At 39.5% G+C, this 19,423-nt stretch overlaps 1 protein-coding gene across 7 annotated transcripts in view; it reads right to left on the reverse strand.

Annotated features, from left to right (window-relative positions):
* Positions 1-19,423, reverse strand: part of Zyg11a (zyg-11 family member A, cell cycle regulator) — a 55,471-nt gene that overhangs the window by 18,415 nt on the left and 17,633 nt on the right. For 5 of the 7 annotated variants that reach the window (XM_087214832.1, XM_087214831.1, XM_087214829.1 and 2 more), the window contains exons 4-8: positions 17,505-17,645; positions 11,291-11,467; positions 3,109-3,174; positions 1,805-1,903; positions 1,666-1,719 (exon numbers count right to left, since the gene is read on the reverse strand). In XM_087214832.1, the coding sequence (XP_087070958.1) occupies positions 1,666-1,719; positions 1,805-1,903; positions 3,109-3,174; positions 11,291-11,467; positions 17,505-17,645 (537 nt within the window). The remainder of the gene's footprint in view (positions 1-1,665; positions 1,720-1,804; positions 1,904-3,108; positions 3,175-11,290; positions 11,468-17,504; positions 17,646-19,423) is intronic. The other 2 variants (XM_087214833.1, XM_087214834.1) reach the window with 2 other exon arrangements.

The following is a 19,423-nucleotide window of genomic DNA, read 5'->3' on the forward strand; positions in this document are numbered from 1 at the left end:
AAGCCATAGATAAAAAAATAAGAAACTTAAAAAAAAAAAAAATACTTCACAAAACAGGAAAATACTTTCCAAGTGTGCCATTGATCCCAGAAACATAAAAAAAAAAATTCAACCACACACACACACACACACACACACACACACACACACACACAAATGACATGGCCAAACATGCTACAAACAAAGTGAAAACAGATAAACAGCAAACTGAGGAAAACTACATCAAAAATAGTCAAAAGCAGGACTGGGGAAACAGCTAAATGGTAGCAATAGAGTGCCTGCCTACCAAGTCGAAGTCTCTGGGTTAGGGTTCCAGCACTGCAAAAAATAAAAAGTGAAAAGCTCATTTCCTTAATATGTGAAAAATCCTATACATCAGAAAAAGGACAAGAACCCAAAAGAAACTGTATAAAGACCATGAATACACAGTTAACGTGAAATACAAACTACTTTACTTTAGGGCCGGGGATTTAGCACAGTGGTTCTGCCGCCTGCCTTGCAAGCGCAAGGTCCCCAGTTCAATCCCCGGTACCCAAAAAAAGAAAGAAAATAAACTACTTTAAAAGCCTGTAATGACTTTACATGCCTGTAATCTCAGCTATTTGGGAGGCAGGAGGATCCAGAATTTAGGTCAGCTTGGGCAGCACAGCCAAGACCCTACGAAGAAGGGAAGGGAAGGGAGAGAAGAAAAAAGGCCCAGGGACGTAGCTCATGTAGCTCAGTCGTAGGCCATATGCTTAGCATTCATGGGGCCCCTGGGTTCAATCCCCAGCACTGAAAAGAAATTTTAAAAGGTGGCTCAAATTCCTCCAAATTAAGAGAAATCCAAAATAAAACAATGATGCACATTTGTTAGTAAGCAGTGTTCCCAGGATCTTAATGTAAATGATACTGATTGAAATCCATGATTTCAATTTATTGGGAACTGGGGAAAATAGAAATTTATAAAAATATATAGGACAGGGCCGGGGATTTAGCTCAGTGGTTTCGCTGCCTGCTGTGCAAGCACAAGGACCTGAGTCTGATCCCCGGTAAAAAAAAAAAAAAATAACATATATATATATATATATATATATATATATATATATATATATGACAGCTAAGTTCTTATTTACTGTAACAGCAAAATCAATAGGTAACACCCAAAACTAGTAAATAAAAGACATGAGTATAAACATTTTTAAAGTAAATGTGGAGGGCTGGGGACTTAGCTCAGTGGTGTAGCACCTGTCTCACAAGTGCAAGGTCCGGAGTTGGATCCCCGGTATGGGGGATGTGGTGGGGTGGGGGAACTTTTAAAATAAATGTGGAGGTAAATAAATAACTATGAGCAGAAAGCTTTTTCAGGGGAGCAAGTCGTACAGATATTTTATTTCAATAGTTTTTATAGTGATTTTTTGGGGGGTACCAGGGATTGAACTCAGGACTTTTCGAGGCAGCTGGCAGCACCACTGAGCTAAAATCCCAGCCCAATGATTTAAGTTTTTTCAATTGCATTAATTAAAATGACTTTGACTTTCTTTTTGTTTCTTTGTTTTTGGTACCAGGCAGGCATCGAACTCAGGACCTTGTGCTGTGCAGTAGGCGGCAGAACCACTGAGCTAAATTAAATTCCTGGCCCCTCACTTTGATTTTCTTAAAAAAGTAATTATTGACTCAACCTACCTTAACTGCCATAAAGAGATCTTCATCAAGTTGTGTAACCTGCTCACGTGTTAGCTAAAAACAAACAGAAAGCCACAGGTGAAACATCCCAGCTCTGTCAGATGAGGAGATGGCAACCCTGGCTGTGAGTGCCACACACCTGCAGGGCAAGGATGGAGAAGATGCTCACTGCCATGGTCTGGATCTTGGGGTTCTCATCCTTGTAGAGCCATCCTAAGACAAACCTGGCAGCACTCAACCTAAAAAGCAGATTTCTTTCACTTACAATCACATGAAGTTTGTGACATTGAGCAGGCTGGGGTGTAGCTCAGTGGGAAAGCCCTTGTCTAACATGTGCCAGGCCTTGGGTTTGATACTCAGCAAAAAATAAAATTTTAAAAAGTAAGCATAGTACACCGGATCAGAAGATCTAAGAAAAATTTCAAAGCTCTACCATTCATTTCTTGTGTGTGTGTGTACTGGGGACTGAACTTGGGACCTTGCGTTTGGAAGGCAGGCGCCAGAACCACTGAGCTAAATCCCCAGCTACCATTCATTTCTTAGACGAGTCTGAAAGAGAGGGAGTTCCCACAGTAGTAGTAATTTGTAAGCTGAATCATAAGACAGTGCCAAATGCCACAGCAGGCACGGGACTCAGCTAGCGTGGTGTCAGCTACAGCAAACCCTGCACCCACAATGAGAAGCTCAGCTCTCTCAGCTCGTGTTAAATTTCTGTGCTTAGTGCAGCACATTATACATGTTTTAAACTGAGGAATTGAAGATTACAAATGTCTCAAGAGGAATCCATATGCAATATTTAGGATAATGATTTTTAAAATTAATATTAATAATCAATGTAAAATAATAAATAAAAATGGTTAAGATTTCTTAGAAAAGCCTTAAGACAGGCACTGCTGGAGATACTAATCATCACATGTAATTCTCTTTAGAGTCTACTAGCCAGACGTGGTGGCACATGCTTCTAATCCCAGCACTCTGGGAGGCTGAGACAGGAGGAGTACAAGTCTGAGACCAGTCTAGGCAATTTAGTGACTGAGAACATTCTTAAAAGCCAAAAACGGCCAGGGATGCAGCTCAGTGAGAAGGTCCCCTGGTTCAATTTGAAGTACTATGAAAGGAAACAAACAAGCAAGAAACCAAGAGTTACTACTTTACAAATGAGGACACTTATGTGCAAAGATAATGGAAGAGCTAGAACTTAAATCCACGTGACTCTCTGGAGCACATGTTCTTAACCAATGCCAAGTACTAGAATCATCCCAGGGGAGAACATCTGCAATAAGAGGTCCTTCAAGTACCTCTCTGTGGAAGAGGCTCAAGGGAGTGGCTTCTCAATAATACCTTACTCAGCCTTAATCATGTCTCTGTTGATAACAAAGCCAACAATGCCCAGAGTAATACTGGTCAACAGCCCACTCAATGACCAAGTTTTATTTATACTTCCCTGTCAAATGGAACATCCGTAAGAATTCTGGCATTGGTCAAGGAGAGAAGACAATTCTTCTGTAACTTTTAGAGAATAAAAGAAATTGTGAGTAAATGTAACATTTCAATCTAAAAGCAAATTCTAAGCATTTCAATAGTGCTACCAGTTAGCTGTTCTTATTTACAGCTTGCTGTGGACCCAGCCTTCTCCAAGTTTTTCATTTACTTCTACAACTAATGCTTGCCATGCAAGAAGGAAGGCTGAGTGGACAAGACCATGGAACTTTCCAAGACTAGGCAAAAATACAGACTTCTCTAAAGGACTACCTTATTCTATTTTAAAGAATCAACTCACATTACAAGTACACATTTCAATTAGAACTGACAAGTTTATTCACCTGTTTAACCATCACCAGTCAAGTTTAAAAACACTTCCATCACCCCCAAACTTTCACTGGGGGCCCTTCTGGGGAATCCCAATTTTTAAGCCCCAATCCCAGGAAATTACATTGTTAAAAGTCTGATTTTAAAGTTTCACATAAAAGGAATCATACAGTATATACTCTACATGTATTTTGCTTGGCAAATGGTTTTGAAATTCCTGTTAATTTAATTTAAAAAAATAAAAAAGAAAGAAATTAATCTGTTGTAGGTATCAACACTCCATTCCTGCTGTGCTAAATATCATTTCCTTATATAAATATATCACAATTTGTTTATTTATCTGTTGGTGGACATTTAGGATGATTTCAGCTTTTTTGTGAGTAGAAATAAAAGAACTATGAACATTTATGTATAAGCCTATATAAACATAAGCTTTTGTTTCTTTCCAGCAAATAGCAACATGCAAAATGATTTAGGTATGGAAAGTGTATATTTTACTTCTAAAGAAATTATCACTGTCAAACTGGTTCTTGTACCATTTTACATTCTTACAATCAATATAAGAATTTCAGCCTGGGTGTGGTGGCCCACACCTGTAATCCTAGCACTTGGGGGAGGCTGAGGCAGGAGGATCGCAAGTTTTAGGCCAGCCTGGACTACATAGTGAGTTCAAGGCCAGTCTGAACTACATAATGAGACCAGCTCAAAAAATAAACCTAGGTGAATGGAATATGAGAAAATGAAAAAAATGAAAACAAAGTCTTTGTAAATAGGGAGGGATGGAGGGGTTGAAGGGAGGGTGGGGAAGGGGGAAAAATAAGAACCAAGAGAGATTAAGTAAAGGTGCAAATTTCCAATGATGAATGTCATTATGCTGTATACCTAAAATGTACCAATAAAATTAAATTAAAAAAAAAACAACCTAGGTGAACCTTCTGGGCGCCATACCACTGCCCCGAGTGCAGAGGAGCAGAGCGGCCCCCAGTGCAGAGGAGGTGAACCTTCTGGCCATCGTACTTCCGCCCCAAGCACTGAGGATGTGAGCCACATGGGCCCAAGCAGCATAATCCACCCCCATCCCCTCTTACTGGTTGAAATGAGAAGATATGTAAACAAGTCTGAAAAACAGACTTCCAGATCACCTAAAGCAACCCTAAAGGTAAACGAGATGGAATAATCTGATGGACACCTGGACTCCCTGAAATGGCAACAAAAGAGGATCTGAAAAAAATGAAATCAGAAATAATATCTCAGATATCATCAGAGATTGTGTCCATAGTGCAAGACATGATTAATAAATTTAGAGAAGACACAGATAAAAAAATAGATGAGCTGAGGAACATAATGGAATCACAATATAGGAAACAAATGGAATCCATAAAACAAGATGCAAACAGATATCCAGGAGATTAAAAACTCCATTGAAAGTTTACACAGCAGAATGAGCCAATGTGAGGCCAGAATTTCAAATACAGAAGATGAGATTGTAATTAGTGACCAGGAAAAGAAAAATTTCTTTAAAATAGTAAGGGACCACAACAATCAATCCAGCAGCTGCTAGACGATGCAAAGAAGAATAACGTAAGACTGATCGGAGTCAATAAAAAAACAGTAGATGGGCCAGGGATTTAGTTCAGTGGTTCCACTGCCTGCCTTGCAAGCACAAAGATCCAAGTTTGATCCTCAGTACCAAAAAAAAAGTAACAGAAGAGCGTGCAGACAACATAAAAAAACTGTTCACAGAAGTGATGGCAGAAAACTTCCCAAGCAGGGGAAAAGAACTTGTCATACAGATAAGTGAGGCATATAGAACTCCAACTAGTCATGATCAAAAAACATCTACACATAGGCATATAATACTTAAGATTCCAGAAACCCAACAGAAGAACAAAATTCTATAAGCAGTTAAGAGAAAAGAAACAAATCACATACAAAGGAAAGCCCATCAGAATCACAGCAGACTTCTCAAGGCAAACCCTCAAGGCAAGAAGATCTTGGAATGACATATTTCAAGCCCTAAAGGAAAACAGCCTCCAACCCAGATTGATACACCCTGCATAAACTATCATTCAAGGGCTGGGGATTTAGCTCAGTGGTTTCCCTGCCTGCTGCACAAGCACAAGGGCCTGAGTTCGATCCCTGGTACAAAAAACCCCACAAAAAACAAAAACAAAATTATCTTTCAAAACTGATGGAGAAATAAGATGCTTTCACGACACAGAGCACCTTAGGAACTTCATGAATACCCAAACAGCATTCCAAAAAATTTTAGACAATATTCTAGGAAAAGACAGCGAGGATCACAATGAGTCCACTGGCCACAACAAGAAATTAAATGCAAAGCGGAATAATTCAACAAAAAGAAAGTCATGACAAGGATAAGTCAATACATATCAGTTATAACCATCAATGTTAATGGTCTCAATTCACCAATAAAAAGAAATAGACTGGCAAAATGAGTCAAGAAGCAAGATCCAACAATATGCTGCATACAAGAAACACACTTAATTTAAAAAGAAAGTCAGACTGAAAGTTAAAGGATGGAAAACAATACTCCATGCGACAGGAACCCCCCAAAAAAGCAGGAGTAGCTATCCTCTTTGCAGATCAAGTGGATTTCAAACCAACACTGATTAAGAGAGACAAAGAAGGACACTACACTCTTGTAAAGGGAACAATCCAAGAGGAAGAGATGACAATCATAAACATTTATGCACCAAACACTAGTGCACCCAACTATATAAAACAAATATTGGCTGGGGATTTTGCTCAGTGGTTCTGCCACTTGGTACCCAAACCAAAACAAACAAACAAAAAAACCCAAATACTAACAGACATGAAAAATCAAATAAGCACTAATACAATACCCCAGTGTCACAAATAGATAGATCAACTAGACAAAAAATAAGCAACAAAAAAGTAGAACTCAAACTCTTAAACAAGTGAAGATGTTTACAGTGTTCCACCCCACAAAATCGAATACACATTCTTTTCAGCTGCACACAGGTTGTTCTCAAAAACAGACCACATACTTGCTCACAGAACATGTTTAAGTGAGTACAAAGGATTTGAAGTTATCCCCTGTATATTAACAGACCATAGTACAATGAAATTGGAGATAAACAGCAAAAGAAACTGCAAGAATTTCATAAACCATGGAAATTGAACAACACACTTCTGAATAACCAATGGGTCACAGAGAAAATTAAGTAAGAAATCAGACTGTTCCCACAATTAAATGACAATGACAATACAACATATTGGAATCTATGGGACACAATGAAAGCAGTCTTACGAGGGAAATTCATAGCAGTTAATACACATATTAGGAAAACAGAGTGAGGCCAATTAAACAACCTGATGCTGAACCTCAAGCTTCTAAAAAAGAACAGGACAAACCTAAAGCTCATACAAGGGAGGAAATTATAAAGGTCAGGGCAGAAATCAATGCAATGGAGACTAAGAGAACAATACAAAAAAAAAAACAAAAACAATGAAGTCGAGTTGGTTCTTCGAAAGAATAAAATTGACAAACCCTCAGCCAACCTTATCAGAAAAAGGTAAGAAAAGGCCCAAATCCATGCAATTAGGAATGAAAGGATGAAATTACAATGGACCCAGCAGAAATCCAGAGGATCATCAATACCTATTTCAGGAACCTATACGTCAATAAGATAGAAAACAGAAGAAATGGACAGATTCCTAGATACGTATGAAATACCAAAGCTGAACGGAGACCTAAAAATTCTAAACAACCCAATTATCAATCAATGAAATTGAAAACATAATTAAAAACTTATCAACTAAGAAAAGCCCAGGTCCCGATGGCTTCACTGCTGAATTCTACGAGACATTTAGAGAGAAACTACTGCCACTATTGTTTAAACTCTTCAATGAAATTGAAAGGGATGCAATACTCCCGAATTCATTCCTGGAAGCAAGCATCACCTTGATCCCTAAAGCAGAGAAAGACCCAACTGAAAAAGAGAACTATAGGCCAATCTCACTAATGAACACAGATGCAAAAATCCTTAATAAGATATTGGCAAATAGAATGAAGAAGATCATCAAGATCATACACCCTGACCAAGTGGGATTCATCCCAGGGATGCAGGGATGGTTCAACATATGCAAAATCAATATAATACACTATATCAATAGAGCCAAGGACAAAAAACACATGATCATCTCAATTGATGCAGAAAAAGCATTTGACAAAATCCAACATACATTTATGATAAAAATCCTACAAAAACTTGGATTAGACAGTCTCTACCTCAATCTGATGAAAACCATCTTTGAAAAACCAACAGCCAATATCATACTAAATGGTCAAAACCTGAAATCCTTCACACTAAAATCAGGAACGAGACAAGGATTCCCACTATCACCACTCCTGTTCAATACAGTTCTGGAAACATTAGCTATTGTAATTAGACAAGAGAAGGAAATAAAAGGAATAAAGATAGGAAATGAAGTCAAATTGTCATTATTTGGACATGACATGATACTCTCTACAGAAGACCCCAAGAACTCCACCAAAAGTTTTCTAGACTTAATAACCAAATTCAGTAGAGTAGCTGGATACAAGGTCAACAAACAAAAATCAATAGCTTTCCTCTACACGAACAGACTCTCTGAGAGAGAAATAGGGCAAACAATTCCTTTCACAATAGCATCCAAGAAACTAAAATACCTAGGAATCAACCTAACAAAAGAAATCAAAGACCTCTTCCCTGAAAACTATAGCACTCTGAAAAGAGAGATTGAAGATGATATCAGAAAATGGAAAGACATCCCTTGCTCCTGGGTGGGAAGAATCAACATAGTGAAAATGGCCATACTTCCAAAACTGCTATATAGAGTCAATGCAATCCCGAATGAAATTCCAGCAGCATATTTCATAGACCTTGAGAAAATAATCCAAAACTTTATTTGGAAGAAAAAGAGACCCAAAGTAGCAAAAGCAATTCTAGGCAACACAGACATGGCAGGGGGTATCACAACCCCCAACCTGAAACTATACTACAAAGCTACTGTGATAAAAAGAGCATGGTACTTTCAAAGAAACAGACCTGAGGACCAGTGGAACAGATCAGAAGATGCAGAAAGAACTCTAGACACACTTAGCCACCACATCTTCAACAAAGAAGCTAAACACCCTCACTGGAGAAAAGATAGCCTCTGTAATAAGTGGTGCTGGAAAAACTGGGTTTCAACTTGCCCAAGATTAAAACTAGAACTATATCTCTCATCATGCACTAAACTAAAATCAAAATGGAAGAAAGATCTAAATATTAAAACAGAAATGCTGAACTGTCTGGAACAGAGGTTAGGTAGAACTCCTGAAGACATTGGTGTAGGAAAAGATTTTACGAACAAAACCTCAGTTGCCCATGAACTAGCACAATCATCAAGTGGGATCTCTTCTTATTGAAAAGCTTCTGCACAGCAAGAGAAACCACCAACAGTTTGAAGAGACAACCCACAATGTGGGAAAAAATTTTCACCTGCTTTTCCTCAGACAAAGGTCTACTATCTAGAATCTATAAAGAACTTAAAAAAAAAAAAACACACCTCCCAAATTTAAAGATCCAATGCAAAAATGGGCATCTGAAATGAACAGACATTTCTCAAAGAAGAAAAAGCAACAAATAAACATATGAAAAAATGTTCAACATCACTGGTCACTCGAGATGCAAATGAAAACAAGGCTGAGATTCCACCTCACCCCAGAAAGAATGGCTTCATGAGATCGACCAACAACAAATGCTGGCGGGGCTGTGGGGAAAGAGGAACACTGCTCCACTGCTGGTAGGAGTGTAGACTGGAGCAACCACTGTGGAAATCAGTATCGAGCTACCTCAAAGAACTAGGACTGGTGGGGCCAAGGATTTAGCTCAGTGGTTTCACTGCCTGCTGAGCAACCATAAGGACCAAAGTTCGATCCCTGGTATCAAAAAAAAAAAAAGAACTAGGATTGGAAGTCCCATTTGACCCAGCTATTTCCCTGCTGGGGATCTTCCCAAAAGAATTAAAAGAATCATACCATAGTGATGTATGTGCACCCACGTTCATAGCAGCACAGTATGTAATAGCTAAAACTTGGAAGCAGTCCAAATGCCCATCAACTGTAGACAGGATAAAGAAGATGTGGTTTTTTTTGGTACTGGGGATTGAACTCGGGTTCTTGCACTTGCACAGCAGGCGGTGATATGGTTTTTTAATAAAATGGAGTACTACTTAGACATAAAAAATGAGAAATTAGAGACATTTATAGCTAAATGGATGCACATTGAGCCAATACTCTCTCAAGTGAAATAAATAGGACACGCGTGTAAATATAGAATAGTTTCCCTAGTGTGAGAAACTGAAAATGTAAATAAGGACTAAAAGGTATAATAGATAATGTGAAATACGAAGAAAAGGGACAAAGGGGAAGTGGGAGGGGTAGGGGAAAGGAAAGAAGGGAATGGAATTAATATGAAAAAATGGAAACAAAGTCTTTGTAAATAGGGAGGGATGGAGGGGTTGAAGGGAGGGCACGGAAATGGGGGAAAAAATAAGAACCAAGAGAGATTATGCAAAGGTACAAATTTCCAATGATGAATGTCATCATATTATGTACCTAAAATGTATCAATAAAATTTTTTAAAAATTGTAAAAAATAAACCTAATAAATAAATAAAAGAATTTCAGTTGTTGCATACTCTGCTATGATCACATTTTAAATTTTTAGGGCTGGGGATTTAGCTCAGTGGTTTCGCCACCTGCTGCGCAAGCGCAAAGACCCAAGTTCGATCCCCGGTACCAAAAAAAGAAAAAAAAAATTTTTTTAATTTTTAGCCAATCTAAGAGAGGTTTAATGATCTCTAGGAGTTTGGGTATTTCATCGTAGTTTTGAGTTAAATTTCCCTGATAAATAAATACATTGAGCATCTTCAAACCTTTGAAAATATTTTTTGGTGTGTGTATCAATAGTCCTTAGTTTTCATGGATTACACACCCATCTAGTCCTGGCAAATGAAATCCAGGACTTGTGCACGCCAGGCTCTACCACTGACCTACATCTCCAGCCCCGCTTCTTTTTGCAGTACTGGGGGTTGAACCCAGCACCTTTATCCTGAGCTATATCGCAGCCCTTTATTTGGAGACAGATTCTCACTAAGTCATTAAGTTGCCCAGACTGGGCTTGAACTTTAGATCTCCTTGCCTCAGCCTGCCTCGGTGCTGGGATTACAGGCATTCACCATCATGCCTGCTCCCCTTTTTAAAATTGTGATATGAGGTTTTGGTAATTTGCCTAGGCTGGCCTGAATTTGTAATCCGCCAACCTCAGTCTTCCAAGTAGTTGGAATTATAGGCATGTGCCATGGTGCGCTAAAGTTTTATGGTTTTGGCTTTTATACATAGATCTGCGTTTCCATTCAACCTAACTTTCATGTATGCACTAAAGGTCAAGATTTTTAAGACTATAAGGATATACTGAATTGTTACAAGATGTTTCTGGGGCCGGGCATTTAGCTCAGTGGCACCGAGCTTGCCTCACAAGTGCAAGGTCCTGAGTTTGATCCCTGGTTCCAAAAAAGAAAAAAGCTTCTGAGTAACTCGTTTATGAGTTTGAAATTTTTTAACCTCACTGCTTATCCATATTTCCTATTTTCCTGTAACAAATATGAACTTGTCTATTTTGTACCTCCCTCCCTCCCTCCCTCTCTCTCTCTCTCTGGTAGAATGGAAAATAAAAACCCTAAATAATACATATTTTTCATGAGGGTAAAGGGCACCAACAAGTACAATATTCAACTCAAATTACCTGTTTGTAACTAGGGAAATTTTTCAGAGCCTTGAAAAGCAGACAGATGACCTCTGACAACAGACGCACAGGCATCCCCCAGGCCAGGCCCTGGTGCATTAAGTTGAGGGCACAGGCACTGGCTGTGAACTGCACTGTCAAATCCAAAGGATGATTCCTCATTCCTATAGCTACAAGCTGAAGATAAACCTGATTTAGTGGCACATGAGAACATTATCATTCTTCATACAGTCTTGGGTTTATTTTGGCTGGCAAAAATACTTGCTCAATGAAACAGATTTTCCCTACCTTCAGCATTTATTCTCTTTAGGACATCAAGGTTATTGCATCAATACCTGCTTATCTAAATGCAGCCAGAGGAGCCTGGGATTTAGCTCAGTGGTTCCGCTGCCTGCCCCACAAGCGCAAGGACCCAAGTTCGATCCCCAGTACAAAAAAAAAAAAAAAAAATGCACCCAGAAACCAGCTATGTGACTCTAGGCAAGTCACTTCCTTCTCTGTACCACCATACCCTCTGTAAAATTAATTTCCTAATCATTTATTGTGCCTCACTTCATTCAAGGTGCTGCAGCAGACACAAACATTAGTGGAAAACCTTGTAAGAAAAACAGGGCAAGGGCCGGGGATTTAGCTCAGTGGTTCTGGTGCCTGCCTTGCAAGCGCAAGGTCCCGAGTTTGTTTGATCCCCGGTACCAAAAAAAAAAAAAAGAAAAAGAAAAACAGGGCATGTAAACAACACCGTGAGAGATGTCAAAACATAAAACTGGAAAAAGTCCCGTGAAAGAAGTATGAGTAATACAACTGTCTGAGGTAGTTACAGAGGGTGCAATCATTTGGGTCATTCCAGATGAGGAATCAAAAGGGTTCACTCAGAAAGCACACCAGGCAGGGTGTTTGATAGGAGCAGACAGAAGTCAGGTAGAAAGGAGAGAGGATTGATTCCTAGGGAAGGAACGTGTGACAAGAATAAAAAGGGAAAAGGATGAGTGAATCCACCAACAGAAGAGTAAGAATTTGAAAAGTACTGTAGTAGAATACAACATTAGATAATCTGAGGCTAGACTATTGAAAAGTCAGAAAAAAATGCAAAATGAGAGCATGGTTCTAAGCTTAGATTTTTCTTACTCCAACATTGAGGGGACCATGATATCCCTATCCTCCTTTTCCACTTCAGAGACCATTCTACTGATATTGCCTTGAATCATGAACAAAATCTCTCACCTTTTCTCTCTTTCTATCGATGGTACTGGGGATTAAACCCAGGGCCTCTGCACTGAGCTACATCCTCTACTTCCCATTTTTTTTTGAGACAGGGTTTTCCAAAGTTATCCATGCCAAGCTTGAACTTATGATCCTCCTGCCTCAGCCTCCCCAAGGAGCTGGGATTACAGGAATACACCACCATGCCTGGCCACAGTGCTGCGTTTAAATTATAAATAAATTTAATTTCTTATGCTGCAGAAACAGCCTTTTTTTGTGGTACTGGGAATAGAACTCAGGGTCTCTTAATGCTAGGCAAGTGCTCTACTACTGCCAAGCTACAAGCCCAGTCCTGTCCTATTTTTAAGGAACTGCAGAATATTACAAATAATAAATTTTGAAAGATGCTCCATTTTCATGTTTCATTTAATTTTACATAACTTTTTTGGTTTTGGGGTTTTGTTTTGTTTTTGGTACCAGGGATTGAACTCAGGACCTTGAGCTTGTGAGGCAGGTGGCAGCACCACTGAGCTAAATCCACAGCCCCAACTGTTTTTTAAAATACACACACACAGGGCAGCAGATGTAGCTCAGTGGTTGAATGTTTGCCTATCATGTAAGAGGCCCTGCATTTCATCTCCAGCACCACAAAAACAAACAAAACACACTTTATTAAAAGAAAAAATGAATAAATAAATGGAGCTCCTTTCCCAACCTACTAAATACTTTTGATTATATTTAAAATAAACTTATTTTTCCCTAAGCCAAAGCAAAGACTGGCTATATCAAAACTAGCAATTTTATTTTATTCACAATATACTTTAAATGGTAGATTTGGCCACCTTCAAGTTATTTTATTTTGTTGTTCTTATTTCATTCAGAAAATCAGATTTTAGGGGTTGGGGATAGAGCTCAGTTGTAGAGTGCTGGCTAGCATGCATGAAGTCTGGGATTTGATCCCCAGCACTGTTAAAAAAAAAAAAAGAAAGAAAATCAGATGTCAAATTTTTCTTTGGGAGTTAATGAATACTTAAGAAGCAAAGTGAATTCATATTAATAATGTGTAAGTCCTACTTTAAACAAAATAGTACAGTGGTCCTTGTCTGTCTTACTTTTGTATCACCAAGACACAATACCTGACATCCATAAATTAAAGAAGGAAAAGTTTATTTTGGCGCAGTTTGTAGAGGTTTCAATTCTAGTCAGCTGGCTCTTAGGACAGGCAGCATAGCAGAGGGGCATGGCTGAGGAGGGTTGCTCATGGCACGGCAGACAGGAAATGGAGAGAGAGAACAAGGTCAGAGGGAAGGAGTTAGACCTTCAAAGGGCACACCCTCAGTGACCTCTTCTCAATCAGCTTTACCTCCCAACAGTACATTTAGCTATAAATTCATCAATGGATTAGTCCCCATGATCCAATCGCCTCCCCAAAGCCTCACCTATGAGCACAAGGTTTTGGGGGAACATCTAGTCATAAACAGTAACATTCTGCCCCAGTCCCCCAAACACTCATTCGCCTCTAAATGCAAAGTCCATTTAGTCTATCTCTACAAGTTGCCAAAGTCTTAGCATTGTTGAAAAGTCCAACTCCAAGGTCTCTTCGGAGATTTAAGGCAAACTCTTAGCTGTGAGTCCCTGTAAAAATCAAAAGAAAGGTAAATACTGCCAACATACAAAAGCACAGGGTAAACATTCCCATTTCAAAAGGGAGAAATAGGGCCAGGGATTTAGCTCAGTGGTTCTGGCGCCTGTCTCACAAGCACAAGGTCCTGATTTCGATCCCTGGTATAAAAAAAAAAGGGGGAGAAATAGGGGAATAGAAAGGAATGGGACCAAAGCAAGACCAAAACTCAATAGGGCAAACGTTAAATCCCATAGTTCCGTGTCCAGCAAACCTATGGTAAGACGTGAACTTCAAAGGGCTTGTGGTTCCATCCCTATGGCACTGCCAGTGGTTGTAGCTCCCATGGCTTCTCTCTTGGGCTGGCTTTGCTCATTCCTTGCACCTTTCCTCAGACAATGGACCATGTGAGGGTCTCGAATGCACTTTCGGCTTCACACCCAGAGCTTCACACACTGCCCTCTAAGGGGCATAGTGCCTGGCCTCCAAAGCCTTCTTCTGAAATCTGGGTGGAAGCCTTCCTGACCCCACAACTCGTATTCTGTATTTCAAGTAAAACCAGCACCATGTGGAAGATGCCCAGTTACGCTGCCAGTTGGAGCAATAGCTGAGCCCATTTGCATCTTGCAGAGGCCTGGAGTATCTGGATGGCTAAGCAGGGTAAAGTGAACCCTGGGGTATCAATTCCTTAGGAGGCTCTTCTCCAACAGAGTGCCCTGGGGCTCTCTTCTCAAAGCAGTCTTTTAGCTTTGCACCCTTGACCTTGCCAAGGGAGTGATCTTGTTCCAGAGACGCCCTCAAGCCATTTTTCCTACTCTCCTGCAGTAAAGTATTGGGCTTCTTTTTTATTTCAGCAGCTAAGCTCTGATTTGCTCCAACTTTGCGGGCCCCAATTGTACCCAAGCTTCCTTTCTGGTCAAACTCAACACTTTAACATGTTCCCACCAGCTTTAACCACCTGTGGTAAATGCACAACTGTCCCATCAGGTGGTTTGGTCTTTTTACTAGTAAAATTAATAAAAAGTCTATAAATGGACCAAATTCAATTAGTTGCTGGACTCTGAATTGTGCCCAAATATAAATTAATACTATTCATACCAATTAAAATTATTACAATCATTGACAAATTTATTTCATTAAAGCAGTTTAGTTATATTTGTGAATTTAAAACATTTTATATATAAAGGTGGTTAATTTGTGCAAAGTGCACAAAATGCCATAATCCATTTGGCTTTTTTTGTGGCCACAGTAGCACCCACTTTTAAAGATAATTTTCAGTAACACTATCTACATTACTTGTGTGCATTTCTTGTCAACCCTAAATAAGCTTTTATAAAGGAATGTTTTTGCAAGTAATTTGCGCCCATGGCGTTTCTTCATGGCACACACCTGTAGTCCCAGCACTCGAGAGGCTGAGTCAGGAAGATGACTGTGAGTTCAAGGCCAACATAGGCTACACAGTAAGTTCAAGGCCACCCTGAACTGCATAGCATGACTCCTATCTCAAAAAACAACAACAAAAATTTTTTAACCTTTAACATGGAAAATCTTTTTTTTCTTTTTTGGTACTGGGGATCGAACTCAGGTCCTTCCGCTTGTGAGGCAGGTGGCGCAACCACTGAGCTAAATCCCCAGCCCCTAACGTGGAAATCTTACAAGTATACCATTCCCAGTGTACATAATACACATTTACAACTGCTGTGCCACAAATTAGCTGTATTACAATATTCTTATGCCACTTAAATGTTTTCCTTAAGAACTGTAATATGATGACATCTGGTCTGTTAAATCAATACCTTTCTTTGCATTATTATAATCAATCAAATAGTCCCTGAGAAGTAGTTCAAGCTGCCTGATGAGACAGTCATACATGCACCACTGGTGGTTCAAGCTGCCCGAGGGGACAGTCAATTCAAATCAGAGCCAACTGGCAGCAAGGCATACAAATTATAGCCCCATTGTGAACATGTTAAATCATTCAGCTATGCCTTCTGCTCTTGATTCTCAAGGGAGAGCTGGCTAAAAGTCCCCAACAGTATCCAAGCCACAGCTTCAACATTTAACTGCCTTAAAATTTCCTCTGCTAGATTAATTAGCCTTCTCCTCTTAATCTCAGTGTCGCTCACAAATCTCAGGACAGGAGCAAAATGTAGACATTTTCTGGCAGAGCATAACACACATGGCCAGGAGTCCAACTGCCAATGGAGTCTTTTTCCCAATTGAAACTTCCTGTGCCTGGTCTTTTCCATCAGCATTCTGGTCTTCCAAGCTCTAATCAGAATCATCCATCAAGCTTGGATTATGCATTCTAGGGTGGCATCTCCAAACCTTTCCAAACTCCTCCTATGAGCCAGTTCCAAAGGCTTCTGAACCACATGGTCAGATAGTCACAGCAATAACCCCACTTCTGGTACCAAAACCTATCTTAGTTCTTTTCTATTTTTTTTTTTTTGGTACCGGGGATCGAACTCAGGTCCTTGCGCTTGCACAGCAGGCGGTGAAACCACTAAGCTAAATCCCCAGCCCTATCTTAGTTCTTTTCAAAACCTGTCTTAGTTCTTTGTGCTGACATACAATACCAACTCCACAAATTAAAGGAGGAAAGGTTTGTTTTGGCTCAGTTTATAGAAGTTTCAGTCCATAGTTGAGAGGTTCCAAGGACAGGCAGCATGGCAGAAGGTTGCTCAAGGCACAGCAGACAGGAAGGAGAGAGAGAGATCAAGGGAGGAAGAAGATCTAGGTGCGGTGCCACACACCTCAAATCCCAGCACTCAGCACATCCACATCCCTACCCCCACACACACCCAAAAAAAAAACCTCCCAGCACTCAGAAGCCTGAGGCAAGAGGATCACCACAAGTTTGGGGCCAGCTTGGACTATAGTGAGTTCATGGCCAACTTGAACTACATTGCAAGACTCTTGTCAAAAAAAACAAAAAAAGAGGGGTAGAGAACCTTCAGGATACATCCCCAGTGACACACCTCCTCTTGAATCAGTCCCCATGATCCAATCACCTCCCAAAAGCCCCATCATCTATGACCATGAGGTTGTGGGAGAACATCTAGATATAAATCATACATCCTCAAACCAAATTCTTTTCATTCATTCATATTCACGTTTTCTTCCCCCACCACAAGCAGTGCTAGAGATCAAACCCACAGCTTTGTCCACAGTAGGCAGGCACTCTTTGAGCTAATTCCCTAGCTCCTCATGTAAGTTCAGATGTGTAAAGCAAGAGACAATCTGGTAAAGCCAACAGTGATTTCCTTTCTTGATGAGTGCACTTGACTCACTATACAATAAGGCATTGAAGTTACTTTAGTATGTCTGGTGAACAACTTTTAAATTAACCAAGAAAGATGCAGTAATCAAGATTGCCTGAGATGCAATTACCTGTAATACGGCAGGCATGGTTACATGTACTGAAAACGTTTCTGTGAAGAGTCTGTGAAGAGCTTTCCTCATATAACACGACCTGTTCCTGTATCGGCTCAGTGCCTCCAAAATCTGACTCAGACTGGCACCTCCAGCAACCTGAAAAACACAGTCCTAATAGGTTTCACTGGTCATCCCCAAGCAGTCTTTTTTGAGCCTCTAGGGTTTGAAACAATATCAATAGGTGTGCAATTAAATGTTCCAGGTTAGGGCCGGGGATTTAGCTCAGTGGTTTCGGGGATTTAGCTCAGTGGTTTCGCTGCCTGCTGCACAAGCGCAAGGACCCGAGTTCTATACCTGGTACCAAAAAAAATAAAATAAAATAAAGTTCCAGGTTATTCACAAGGTTCTCATTTAGATATAATTCTAAAAGGTTAAGTCTTTTATTAACTCCATCTATACCTGTGTCCAGAGAGGTAAAGTGTGTTGCTAATTTAACAAAGCAATTAAGTGGTGGCATCAGGATCAAATACAGTACCATCTCCCTACAACATTACAGTTAAGACCTCAACTGAATGATGAGAAACATGTAAATTTTTTAACAATCAATAACTACGAATGCATGTTTTCTAAGTACTCAAACAGGAAAAATTAGATAAAAAGGGAAAAGGCCTCACAAGATAATATGAAAAAGCAGCCATTATTAGTAGTTCTTTATATGTTTGGCATTATAATTTTTCCTTCTATCACTGAAGTACACACTTGAAACAGCCTGTATAAATACTGGTTCTGAAAGGTAGTGGTAATCTACTGAACCTGAATTGCCCATACTGCCCCCAACATTCTCCCCCTATATCTTCTTTCCAAACCACAAAGTCAACAAAAAATTTAAACAAAATTAGACACGACCTAGTTTTCAGGTTTATGATTAGTGAAAAAGAAGATGGCAATGGCAATGGGGTGGGGAAGGAAGGTCCTACAAAGTCAAAGTAAAAACAGCCCCATTCTGTCCTACCATAACAAATAACATCATCTCTCGATGAAATTTCACTTGACTAAACAGACAAGAGTGCTTTTGAATTACGAACCCTGTCAACTAGATACCAAGAAATAAAACCCCGATCAAGTCTACATAAAACCACCATAAGAAATTACAAAATAAAAGCCCATACATTTCACCTAAGAAAAAGTCTTCCCCAAAACAGAAGACTACAACGAAGTATTTCAATCTTAATTATTCTCAAGACGCACTTTGGTATATGGAAAAAACCCATAAATATCAAAGAGATTAAACAGAAGTTTACTGACTCAGAAAAGAAAGATAAAAACCCCCATTAAATAGGCAGAATAAATCACAAGGTATTCAAGGAAGGATAGACTTCAATGAAAATGTAGTCAAGGCAAGAAAAACAGAAACAAGAAAAGTTCCAAACAAAAAGGAAAAAAAGATATGAGTGTCAAAATGGAAGTAAATTGAAGAAGACACAACATACTTACAATTGAAGTTTTTGCAGGAAAAATGGACTATGTGAAACCATCATCCAAGAACTTTTCAAAATTAAAAAGTCCCAGGGGCTACAAATGTAGCTTAGTGATAAAAGACTTCCCTAGCATACCTGAGGGCCCTGGGTTCAAGCCTTAGCATCAAAAACAAAACAAAATGGTTGGGATATAGCTTAGTGCAAAAGCCTTAGGGTTCAATCACAGTTCAAAAAAAAGAATAACTCAAGCCAGATGGGGGCATTCCTGTACTTCCAATACTGATGAGACTGAGGCAGAAGGATCACTTGAGCCTAGGAATTCAAGGCCAGCCTGAGCAAGATATTGAGACTCCATCTCAAAAAATACTAAAATGAAAATATAAAATATGACAGAATAGAAATAGAGGCCACATATACCAGTGATGCCAAGAAATGCATATGGTTTATCATTTATTT

This window comes from Heterocephalus glaber, unplaced genomic scaffold, assembly GCF_053883595.1.
Source record: "Heterocephalus glaber isolate CG9 unplaced genomic scaffold, H.glaber_assembly_v1.0 deba00001451, whole genome shotgun sequence".
NCBI lineage: Eukaryota > Metazoa > Chordata > Mammalia > Rodentia > Bathyergidae > Heterocephalus > Heterocephalus glaber.